The following is a 12533-nucleotide window of genomic DNA, read 5'->3' as shown; positions in this document are numbered from 1 at the left end:
TATGATGCAAATAGCCATGGGTGGCCAGCAACTGTTGTGGGGGATGGCACAGGTGGGTCCCCACCCCTGGGAAATCTGATGGGACTGAGGGTGCAGCTGGAGGTGGGGGGGGGGCAAGTTGCCTGCCTTGGACTCTGGCAAAAGGGCCTTTGGGCCAAGGCTGATGACAGAGACACCGAAAGAGCAGTGCCTTCCTTGGGGCTGGACTCCCCTAGCAAGAACCCATAGCGATGTTTTCAAGAGGCTTGAGAAAGCCAGGAGAGTTCTATACACAGCTGTGTGGGCCAGCTACCACTGCAACAGCTGCATTAAGTGTCAAAGGTGAATGGTGCTGCACTTGATTGGCAAGGGTACAAGCTTATCCCCGCCAAGGTGATGCCTGCGCCCCAGTGGTGGATGTCCGTGTTGTTCAAGCCTGGTAGTGAGCAGGCGCCAGAGCGAGGGGCTCAGAGCTCTGGCCCTAGACCGGATTGTCCACTTGCCCTGTAGCTCCACCATGGAGTAACCCTGTGGCACGGGTGCATTCCAGATTTGGAAACGGGATGAGTTCCTGTGGCACCAGGAAAAGTAACGTGTATGCCCCTCCAAGTGAGGCATAAAGCACACTCAAGAACCACAGCTCCTCTCTGTTTCTGAATCCCTGTTGAGCTGCCTGGAGGGGTCCAGCCCAAGAGGGCCAGCAGGTGCCTCACCAGACCCCCCAGCAGCAAGGCGTCTCTCCCAGGGCAGACTGCACAGCTTGCAGGGATTTAGAAAACAGAATAATAAAAAGTTGCTCTTATCACAGCTGAGGGGTTGCCAAGCATTTCAAATGTTAAGAACGGCTCAGTGTTTAAGTTCCAAAAAGAGCAGCGAGCTTTCTTCAGCAAAGCATGGAGGTAGTGAAATAACTTTGGTGTTTCTTACATAACACAGCCCAAAGCATTTTCTAGAAGATTCCTCACTTTCCACCCAAATAGTCTGGGAAGATGGCTCTTTTACAAACAACTCCAGCTTTAGGTTTTCCTGCCAGGGCTTCCCAAACCATGATATCCACAGAAAGTATGTTCCACTTTTAATTTCCTTAACAGCTGCCTTGGCATTTTAACATCTCATCTTAAAAAGAAAAAACTGGCAATAGAGCAAGCGACGTACAAAAGTTAGTTCAGGTCTTTAAGCTTCACCAGCTGGCCCTGAGAGGTGCCAGCAGTGATTGCCCACCCTACCCCACAATGTCAGCCACCCTGCTGTGCTGCTGTACCATCCATTCAGCCCTTGTCAGGATGAGGGTCCTCGTAAGAGGGAGGGAGCAGGTCACGTAAGAGGAAGAGGCAGCAACAGGAGCAGAGGCTGCGGAGGAACATGGGGCGGCTAAGAAGCTAGAAGAGTCAAGGCAACAGATCCCCAACCCCCTACCCCGGAGCCTCTGACCACCACACAGCCCCGTGGACCTCTTTTAGATGCCTGACCTCCAGAACCACAAGAGAGGGAATCTGTGACCTCTTAAGTCACTAGCTTTGCAGTTAATTCATTAGAGCAAGCTCACATATAGGTGGCATGTCTGGCTGTCTGTGCCTCTGGGCTTTGGCCCCCTGCATCAGATTAGCCTTCAGGGGCCTCTTAGGGTTGCATCTCCAGAGTGGTGCATCTGAGGAGGCCAGACACTGGCTATGAACAGCTGCTACCCTGTGACCACAGCCCCAGGGTGCCCACTGGCTCAGCCGCCTGCGTGTGCCTTTTCTTTGAAAATATTATTTAAAAAACAGTCCTTGTGCTGATCACATTTTGCACTCAACTTAGGAATGAGTTAGTTCTATGCCCAACAAAAAAGAGGGCAGCTCCACACTCTGTGCTACTGTGTGTTGTCATTTTGTCCTTTCTACTCATCTGTGTCCTGGGGCCGACCCTGTCTCCTGCCACGTAGAGGAAAGTCACTGGTCCTTCATTGGTGCCCCCTACACCAGAGAAGCATGGGGCCTGTCACCTCTGTTCTTGTGGGGCTGCTCTCAGGAGTCAGGTCCTGGGGTTCTTCCCCAACCCAACAGGGGGCCCTCCCTTCTGCGCCCCTCAGGGTCACTCCTCCTCTGGGCTGGGTGCTGGCTTTACCACTGGCCCTCACAAGGGAAGGACTCACCCCTGTGTGGGGAATGGGGCAACTCTAGGCACAGAAGAGATTTTCTCCATCTCATAATCTTGCAAATGAGGAAGTGAGCTAGTGTCTACAAGATTCAAGCTGTAAGGAGAGAAAGCCTGTGCAGTGGGCTGAACAGTGGCCCCTGCCAAGGTTAAGTCCATTCAGAAGCTCCGACTCTGACCTTACTGGGAACAAGAGCCTTTGCAAACGCCACTGATTTAAGGACCTCAGGATGAACGCCTCCTGGATTATCTGGGTGGGCCCTAAATCCTGTGGCAAGTGTCCTTATAAGAGGCAGAAGAAAAGAGAGATGGGAGCGGGAAGGTGGAGGGAAACTGGAGTGATGTGGCCCTGAACCAGGAAATGCCATGAGAGGCAGGAAGAGGCAGGATGGGCTCTCCCCTAGTGCCTTTGGAGGCCACACCTGGATTTGGGACTTGGGGCCTCAGACCAAGGGAGCAAAGGTCTGCTGTGTGGAGTCCCCAGTGCATGGTCCCTTATATCACCAGGGACACACACCACAGTGTGCTGGGGGCCCACCAGCCAGTAGGCCTGGCAGGGTGGCAGCATCTGACTCTCCTGGCTCCTTTCCATTGGAGCAGAGGAGACACTGACTCAGGGACAGCAGGAGCTTGGAAGCCACAGTTAGCCCCCAGGCTTGGGCATAACAGGACTTCAGGGGGTTTGCATCAGACAATCAAAGCAGGACAGGCGGGAATGTCCATCCCCATCCCCTGGCACGCATGGGTGGCCCATTGTCAAGGATCTGCTGCAGGCAGGGTCACCCCTGCCTCGCGCTGCCTGCACAAACCTCTACCCCATGGAACTGAAGACAAGATGTGCCCACTCTGTTTCTGAAGCAGATGTGGCCCGTGCGCTGCCAGACCTGAGACCCCACCCAGGGACACTGGTGTGGGCTCTCCAGCAGAGTGACAGCATGGAGGACAGAGGAGCCCACAGCTTCACACAGGGACACTCCTCCAGAAAACAACAAATAAGGTGTGACAGTGTCTAACAGCCCTGGAGGACACTGGCACAGAAATAGGCCAGACTCCAGAGCTGCTAGTTTGGCCCACATTCCTTTATACACAAAGCAAGAAGTGATCTGAGAAGGCAGAAATGATGTCTCTGCTCGCCAGGGGTTGCTAGCACAGGGGCCCTGTGCGGCACAGGCTCCAGGCTGGGGCTGGGCCACCGGCGAGGGCAGGGGCGATGTAGGCTCAGCATCCAAGGGTGCAGCCAGGCAGGCCTCTGCAGCCTACCCTCCCTTTGCCTGCTGGAGCAATCCAGAGGGGAATGTCCCACCAGAACTATGGCTTCTGAAAATGAATATTCCCTTCTCTGTGCTTTGGAATAAGGGTTAACATTTTAGAAACTGAAAGTGTATGTCAAGGGCAGTTCCATACACAGGTCGCCACAATGGCTTCCATGCTGCTTAACGAGTCCTAAAGGGCATTGTCTTCCAAGTGGAGTTCATGGTCTCACTTGCAAATTAGTAATTCCTACGACCTAGGAACCGACCACTCTCCCTCCTCAACTGTCCCTTAGAAGTTAATTCTGGCCACATAAGGGGCTGGGGGTGAAGACTGGGGTCATTCTCAGGGAGTGTCCCATCTGCTGAGCAGGCTGACATTGAGCAAATCGGCTGGCTCTCCAGGAAAGTCTGTTTTTCTAGCTGGCAGCTCTCAAAGGGCCCCTGGGAGACACTCAACAGAGCAAGGGCATGGAATGTAAATGCGTTTTCCGCTGTGGATTTTGAAGCTGTATTTAACAATGAAGTTCTGATCGCAGGGACTTATCCAGGGAGTAGTTCTAGAAAAAGAGAAGTAGGGAATCGCAGCATGGCATTCTATCTTTCTCAAATATTCATGCCACCGCTGTACACAACACCCAAGCCTCAAAGAGGACCAGCCAAGATGACAAAGCCTAGTTGTTTTGGACAAATTTTAAAATGACCCTGAGGTCTACATCTGTGGCAAACACCTGCAGCTTATGAAGGGAGTTTGCAAAGTCAAGAACGCAGTGCACAGACCTCTTCTTTATCCTAAGAGCACCCAGATCCTACTAGGGTATGCTTCACCTGCTCTTGATTACCCAGGGTGGGCAGGTGGGCCCTTCCAATTCCAGGGCCCTTCTGGCCCAGCACTTGGGCACGCACTGCCAGTGTGTTACACAGGAGACAGTATGGTGGCGGCAGCGGCCCTGGGGCCTTCAGGGGTCGGGAAGGCCTTGGGGGAGCTCAAGACATAGCACTGCTCTGCTCACAGAGGTGGTTGAAGGCTTCTAGTCACCACCCCGACAGCTTTTCCAGCGAGGCTGCTTTCACAACGAAGCTGCTTTTGAATTTGCTTTCGAATCAATACCAGGCTTTCACAACCCTGACATCACCCGACCTCGCAGTGAAATGCTACCTTTCTAGGGCACAGAGCCTCACTGCAGAAGACACAACACACACAGAAATCACCGTGTGTCGGGAGGGGACGGTCACCTCATACCTTTGGCAGTAATGTGGGATGAGTGTGATAAGCTGGCCCAGTCTCCTGTGGTGGTGACTGAGTCCCTGGGATTGGGAGAAAGACCAAACCCCAGCACTGCTCCAGATGGTGCAGGTGGGCTGGCTGAGAACTGTGGTCCACGGGCTTCTCTGCATAGACCCTGCCACTACTTATATCCTGGATAATCTATTCTTTCCCCAGAGGAAATGTGCATGGTGGCATAAAATCTGATGGCAACAGGCATTGCAACTGTGCACGTAAAGTCCTCAGAGGGCTCTGTTTGTGGAGCATTTTAAGAGGATGAGTTTATGGCATTCTTCAGTAGCCTAAAGGCCCCAAACACATCTGAATTACAGGTTTTACTAGATTGAAAAATCAAACCAACAAATTCTAGTCTCACAGATGCATCAGGAAGAACAAGGCACAAGATTCTGGATTCCTGTTTCTCATGGCAGATGGGCAGACACTAGGGTCCTGGCAACACTCGGTGCAAGACGAAAGGAAAGTGGCAAAGGAGTCAGAGAGCCAAAGGCCATCCACTTTCCTTTTGTCAGCAGAGGCTCCTTACCTTTTCTGATCTTGTCGTGAAAGTTAATGGCATCCACAGAAGCAGTGACAATGTTGGTCTTGCAATGACGTGCGGCCACAATCCCAGCTACCTCATCCATGAGCTTCATGGTGACACCTGCACAGAGAAAAGGCACATGGCAGATCAGACAAGGGGGGTGGCTATTTTTCCACCCTGGAAACCAGTCATAAGACAGAGTCCTCCCACTACCCCCCAGTGGGGGGCTGCCGCCAGGGGTGGCTACGGGGGTGCATGATCAGGGCACTGCTGAAGCTCATGCTGTAAACCTGGCTTCCTCAGGAGCTTCTGAAAACTACCACAGCTGATGGTCTAGGCTGCTAATAGAGTGACAATCCTTTTTCTATCCTTTACAGATACCTTATTCCCCCAGGAAGGTGTTGTTACAAAATCCACCGGGATAGCTGGATCCAAAGTCAGAGAGCCAGTGTCAGTGAGAATGTGGAGATATCAGAGCTCTCATGCATCGCTGGTGGAGATAGAAATGGTGCAGCCGCTTTGCAAACGTCAGGAATTTCTCAAAAGGCTAAACAGAGTTACCATATGACCTGGCAAATCCTCTCCTAGGTACGTACCCATGGCAACTAAAAATTCATGTTCACACAAAAACTTGTACACGGATTTCATGACAGCATTATTCACAACAGCCAAAAAGCAGACACAACTCACATGTGCGTCAACTGATGAACGGACAAAGAAAATGTGGCCCATCCACATCGGGGAGTATTATCCAGCCATGAAAATGAAAAAAGCACTGACACAGGCTACAACACAGCGGAGCCCAGAAACACAATGCTCAGTGGAAGAAGCCAGGTCCAAAACCAGAAACTGTAGGATCTTCCTTATAAGAAAAGTCCAGAACAGGTACATACATCTAAAGAGGTAGAAAGCAGATTAATGGTTGACAGGGCTAGGGGTCAGGGAGAAATGGAGAATGAGTGCTAGTGGATATGGAGCTTCTCTTTGGGAGATGAAAATGTTGTAACATTGATTGTGGTGATGGTTGCATAACTGGGAATACACTAAAAATCAATGACTTGTAATGGATGAGTTGTATGGCATGTGAATCATCACAATAATAAAGGCGTTATATAAAACAAACAAGAAAAGCAGGCTCACAGCAGGCCGAGGTTTTTTTAAAACCTGAGGCTGCAGATGCTGGCTTTTGCTCACTGCCCCCCTTAATATGACGAGATCACAACTGCACACCTGCTAGTTTCCCCACCCCCAACTCTTGCCCCCCAGGACAGCACATAATACTTATTTCATATTTAAACATTTAAGCCAGGGATCCCTGGGTGGCTCAGCGGTTTGGCACTTGCCTTTGGCCCAGGGCGCGAACCTGGAGTCCCAGGATCAAGTCTCGCATCGGGCTCCCTGCATGGAGCCTGCTTCTCCCCCCTGCCTGTGTCTCTGACTCTCTCTCTCTCTATGTCTATCATGAATAAATAAATAAAATCTTAAAAAAAAATTTAAGCCATGTCTTTTATTAGGCCAAACTATGTGAGATTACCAATATTCAGCCATTTTTAATCTATAAAAGCATCAGAGTGATATCAATCAACCTAATAGCTATAGAAAGAAGTCTTAAAGGGTGCCTAGGGGGCTCAGTTGGTTAAGCATCTGACTCTTGATCTCAGGGTCATGAGATAGAGCCTCCCATCTGGCTCTGTGCTTAGTGGGGAGTCTGCTAGAGTTTCTCTCCTTCTTACTCTGCCCCCCACCCAGTGCTCTTCTCACTCTTGATAGATAGATAGATAGATAGATAGATAGATAGATAGATAGATGATAGATAGATAAAGAAATATTAGAAACTCATGTACATTCACCCAGGATACAGAATGCTTTCTAAAAATCCAGAGAGAGGCAGAAAAGCAGAGGTCACCCCACTCATGAAAGCCAGGCTCATGGGGAAGCATGTTTGGGGTAAGGTTTGCAGAACTAAATGCCTGTAGGATCAGGCAGGTGCTATAGGGTAGTGAGCAGGGCCACTGCCTGGCCCTGCCTACTGCCTCCCATCCCCAGGAATGAGGGCCCCATGTCGCCAGCCTTCTGATGTTTCCAGACAAGACCAGAACCTATACATTTATGAGTAATCTGCCAATTTTTAAACATTGGTGACTAATTAAAACTCTCTTTACTGTGTAGGGAAAACAAAATAACAACAGAACTAAAGAGAACTAAGGTTCCTTCCATACTGGACCAGAGGCCCCGTACAAATATAAAAGATGCTACTTACAAGGAACTTGGGAGACAGAGGGTGGAGCCTGGACACCTAGGGTCCAGTAGACTCTTATCCTACTTTTGCACATATCTGAGCATTTCCAAAATAGAAATATTTTTAAAAAAAAAAACACGTTCCTGTTTGTGATTAAAAAATGATGCTTTTATTACCGTGAGTTTTTCAACAAAAGATGCTGCTATATTACGGTAGTGATAAATGATCAGCTGGGATGCTGCTTGCCATTTTATTTTTTTATTTTTAAAGATTTTATTTGTTCATGGGAGACACACAGAGAGTGAGAGAGAGAGGCAGAGACACAGGCAGAGGAGCCCCATGTGGGACTCGATCCCAGGACTCCAGGATTACAAACTGAGCCGAGGGCAGAAGCTTAACCGCTGAGCCACCTTGGTGTCCTGCTGCTTGCCGTTTTATTTTTTTATTTTTTTTTTAAATTTTTATTTATTTATGATAGTCACACACACAGAGAGAGAGAGAGAGAGAGAGAGAGAGAGAGAGGCAGAGACACAGGCAGATGGAGAAGCAGGCTCCATGCACCGGGAGCCCGACGTGGGATTCGATCCCGGTCCTCCAGGATCGCGCCCCGGGCCAAAGGCAGGCGCTAAACCGCTGCGCCACCCAGGGATCCCTGCTTGCCATTTTAAAGGCGCTTTCACACTGGCGCATTGATGCTTGATCCGAGAAAGAAGGGATTGGTAACCTCAGTTTTCAAATTAATAACACAGGCTCAAACACACACACCAACCCAATTCTAAAGACTGTGTAGAAGAAATCCTCAGCCAGTAGTTCTTTTGAGAGGAAAGAATTACAGGTGCCAGGTTTTCTCTCCAGGTGACCAAAGCCAGGGGCTCCTGCAAGGGCAGGGAGCCTCTAGCCTTCAAGTTGCTTGGCTCAGAGGTCTGAGACAAAGGGTTGTATTTTGCAAGGAGTCTCTGCTGGGTGAAGTTGTTACTAGAAATGGACACAGGCAGCCTTCCTGAAGCCCCCCATGAGACCTTCTGGATCTTTCTACTCACAGCAGGGGGTGTTAGTGAAGGTGGGGCAAGCACAGGCTGGCAAGGCAGAGGACCTTCAGCTATGTCCCCAGCCCGGCACTCTGATCAGGGAAAACACAGAACAGTGCCCAGGTGAGTCATCCTGCTTATCAGTATGGACTGCCTCCCTAGAGGACCATCTCAGCCTCTGGATGAACCCCACTGTGGTGTGAGCACAGCCTCACCACTACAGTGGTTCAGGCTTGGACTCTGGGGTCAGATGGCCTGGGTATGACTGCTCCATCACCCCCACCACTGCCTGGCAGGGGACCCTGGGCAGGCAGATAGCCCTTGGAGCTCTGGATTCTGGAAGTGCAGGTACAAGAGGTGACAGCACCTTCATGCCAGGTGAGCCCAGCAATGGCAGCTTCCACAATAGCATGTAGGGCTAGTGGAGGTCTGTAAAACCCCACACCAATTTAACTGGAGACTTTGTAAGAGATCAGATGCTTGGAAGATAAAGAGAAGTGAAATGTCTCAGAATGCCAGGAAAACACTCTGAATGAGAATCATACACTCAGCTCAGGAGACAAGGATGAGGTCCAAGAGATAGCCTCCCCTTACCACATGCAAACCAGAGGGCATAGAAGCAGGTCTGAGAGCCACAGACCATCTCCTCACGCAGTGCAGCTTCAGGGTGCACGTGCTAGGTGTGGGGTGTGTGCATGCGTATGTGTGCAAGTAGGTGTGGGTGTGTGTGCATGCGTGTACCTGCAGGTGTGGGGGTGTGCGTGCAGGCATGGGATATGTGCATGCAAGTGTAGGGTGTGTGTTTGCAAATGTGTGCATGTAGGTGTGGGGATGTGTGCATGCATGTACCTGCAGGTGTGCGTGTGTGTACATGTAGGTATAGGGCCTGTGCATGCGTGTGCATCCAGGTGTGGGGGTGGAGTACACACAGGTGTGTGTGTGCATGCAGGTGTGGGGTGTACGCATGCAGGTGTGGGGTGTGTGCATGTGTGTTCAGTTTTGCAGAGGGCCTGAGAGCCCACAGACAGAGTTCTCCTCGGTCGATTTGCCTCATAAAGAATTGAGTTGTCCCAATAGCTGGATAAGTGGTCCCTACTCGCTTGTTTTTGAATTCAGAAGGCATTTTCCCATAGGCTTACTCTAAGCACAATACATAAACTTCCTTGGCAGCCAACAAAAGCTCATTCAGTCTGAAGTAGTGTCAAGAGAGGCTGCATTTGCCATGAAACACTACAGCACTGGTAATGATTTACATTAAGGAAATGCCATTCCAGAATCTAGGAATAGCTGAACACAAGAATGATGAAGAGACAGGATTCTGGTAGAAATTGTAGAAAACTCAGTTAAAATCCCTTTTTTTAGTGTTCGGGGAGAGTTTGGTGCATTTTAAGTAGAAAATTTTAAACATTTGCAACAGAATGTGCATTACATGTAGCTGTCCTTTTCTTAGATGGAGCCATCTAAGAAATCAGGGGTCCTTCTGATGAGACAGAGACGAGGAGGATTTTTCAAGAGAAAATGAAGGAGACAGTGAAGTCTGGCCCAGGAGATGAGTGTCGCTGGGAGCAGAGAGCTATTTGTGAAGAACAATGGCTGGGTTTCCTGAGGGGCCAGTGGCAGCCACTGCTCAGGCACACTGCGCTCTCTTGTGCCAAGTCGGCCCTGGACGGAGAGAACTTTGTTTTGCTTGAGAACATAGCCCAAGTATCTGCTCCCCAGTACACTTTCTATAAACATTGAACACAGGAATGAATGAATGAACAACTGAGTGAACACTGACCTTCCCTGGACAGAAGCCCTGGGAGGTAGGCATGTTGTGGTCTCCATTTTCCAAAGCAGGAATTGGACACACAGAGAGGCATGTGTCCAAAGGCATAGCACTGGCTTGAGGTAGCATGGGGACCAGCCTCTGACCAAGACACACCAGACAGAGGCCATACCACACTGCCTGCCTCTTGATCCAGGACCCATGACACTGACATCTGAGATGGAATTCCTGCCCGAGATAAGATAGGAAGAAGAGAGTGCAAGATCATGGTGATAGGTGGGGGTGGCAGTAAAATTAGCATGTGTGGACATGGAAGGTCATGACACCAGAGCTGCCAGCAAGAGCCACCAGGTGGTGTCATCGACTTTGGGGTGGAGAAGGTGGAGTCTGAATTGGAAGTAATGTTTGGAATGCAGGAAGTACCTACATCTAACCCTTGTTTGTGTGTCCTAAAAAGTGGAACCCATCAAGAATGGAAGAATAATGGAAGAGGGGCTTTCCCCCCATTTATCTAAAATGCAGGTAGAGATTCCACAAGCGACTTTGCTGTTACTAAAAATATCACAGGACCCACAGGCATGTGTTGACCAGGATCAGCTCTGAGCCCAGGGCAGAGGCGGGGCAGAGACAGGAGCAGATGGGTGACTTCTGTACGGTGTCTTGATGCAGACCATCAGTATCACCTGTGACACGGAAGCCAGCATCAGGTGGGGACATGCCTTATTGTCTGTGTCTCCCACCCAGTTCAGAACCTGGCAGACAGCGCTCAGGAAAGGGTTGTACTAAATGAATGAACGAATGAATGAGCAAACTAACGAAAGATCACCCACTATAGATCACATTCAACCCAAGGAAGCCGCTAGTGAGCTGCAGAGCCCATATTTGGGTAACAACCTGGTTCACAACCAGTCACAACTGAGGCCAAGAAAGGTATGCTTGTCTAATCCAAAGCCACGTGAGCTAGGTGATTTGTCAGATACCAAAACCGACACTCACAATTACCTTGCTATGTCTGTTGGGAGAGTGACATTTAAAAAGACAGCCTCCTCACAAAAACAGATACAAAGATCAATGGAACAGAATACATAACCCAGAAATGGACCCTCAACTCTATGGTCAACTAATTTTCGACAAAGCAAGAAAGAATCTCCAATGGAAAAAAAGGCAGTCTTTTCAACAAATGGTGTCGGGAAAATCGGACAGCCACATGCAGAAGAATGAAACTGGACCACTTTCTTACATCATACACAAAAATAAACTCAAAATGGTTGACAGATCTAAATGGGAGACAGGAATCCATCAAAATCCTAAAGAACACAGGCAGCAACCTCTGTGACCTTGGCCACAGCAACTTCTTGCTAGACATATTGCCAGAAGGGAAACAAAAGCAAAAATGAACTACTGGGACTTCATCAAGATAAAAAGCTTTTATACAACAAAGGAAACTCCAGTCAACAAAATCAAAAGACAACCTACAGAATGGGAGAAGATATTTGCAAATGTCTTATCAGATAAAGGGCTAGTATCCAGATCTATAAAGAACTTATCAAACTCAACACCCAAAGAAAAAATAATCCAATCAAGAAATGGGCAGAAGACATGAACAGACATTTTTCCAAAGAAGACAAATGGCCAATAGACATTAAAAAATGCTAGGCATCAGGGAAATACAAATCAAAACCACAATGAGATACCACCTCACACCAGTCAGAATGGCTAAAATTAATAAGTCAAAAAAAATTTAAAAAAAATAAAAATAAATAAATAAATAAAATTAATAAGTCAGGAAATAACAGATGTTGGCAAAGTTGTGGATAAAGGGGAATCCTCTTGCACTGTTGGTAGGAACGCATGCTGGTGCAGCCATTCTGGAAAACAGTATGGAGGCTCCTCAAAAATTAAAAATAGAGTTATCCTACAACCTTGCCAATTGTACTACTAGGTAGTTACTCCAAAAATACAGATATAATGATCCGAAGGGGCACCTGCACCTCAATGTTCATAGTAGTCATGTCCACAATAGCCAAACTATGGAAAGAACCCAGTGGTCCATCAACAGATGAATGAATAAAGATGTGGTATACACACACACACACTAGAATATTACTCAGCCATCAAAAAATATAAAATCTGGGCAGCCTGGGTGACTCAGCGGTTTGGCGCCGCCTTTGGCCCAGGGCATGATCCTGGACATCCGGGATGGGGTCCCGCATTGGGCTCCCTGCATGGAGCCTGTTTCTGTCTCTGCCTTTCTCTCTTTCTCTCTGTGTCTCTCATGAATAAATAAATAAAATCTTTAAAATATATATATATATATAAAATCTT

The 12533-nt window shown here is 48.7% G+C and overlaps 1 protein-coding gene across 3 annotated transcripts in view; it reads right to left on the bottom strand.

The window, feature by feature from the left end:
- The window catches only part of ACOT7 (acyl-CoA thioesterase 7), a 102288-nt gene that overhangs the window by 19750 nt on the left and 70005 nt on the right, over nucleotides 1-12533 (bottom strand). For all 3 annotated transcript variants that reach the window (XM_055306381.1, XM_055306382.1, XM_055306380.1), the window contains one exon: nucleotides 5177-5293. In XM_055306381.1, coding sequence (XP_055162356.1) covers nucleotides 5177-5293 — 117 coding nt within the window. The remainder of the gene's footprint in view (nucleotides 1-5176; nucleotides 5294-12533) is intronic.

Source organism: Nyctereutes procyonoides, unplaced genomic scaffold (assembly GCF_905146905.1).
Source record: "Nyctereutes procyonoides isolate TBG_1078 unplaced genomic scaffold, NYPRO_anot_genome, whole genome shotgun sequence".
Lineage (NCBI taxonomy): Eukaryota > Metazoa > Chordata > Mammalia > Carnivora > Canidae > Nyctereutes > Nyctereutes procyonoides.
Note: the sequence above shows the minus strand (reverse complement) of the source record. Positions and strands in the feature narration are given on the sequence as shown.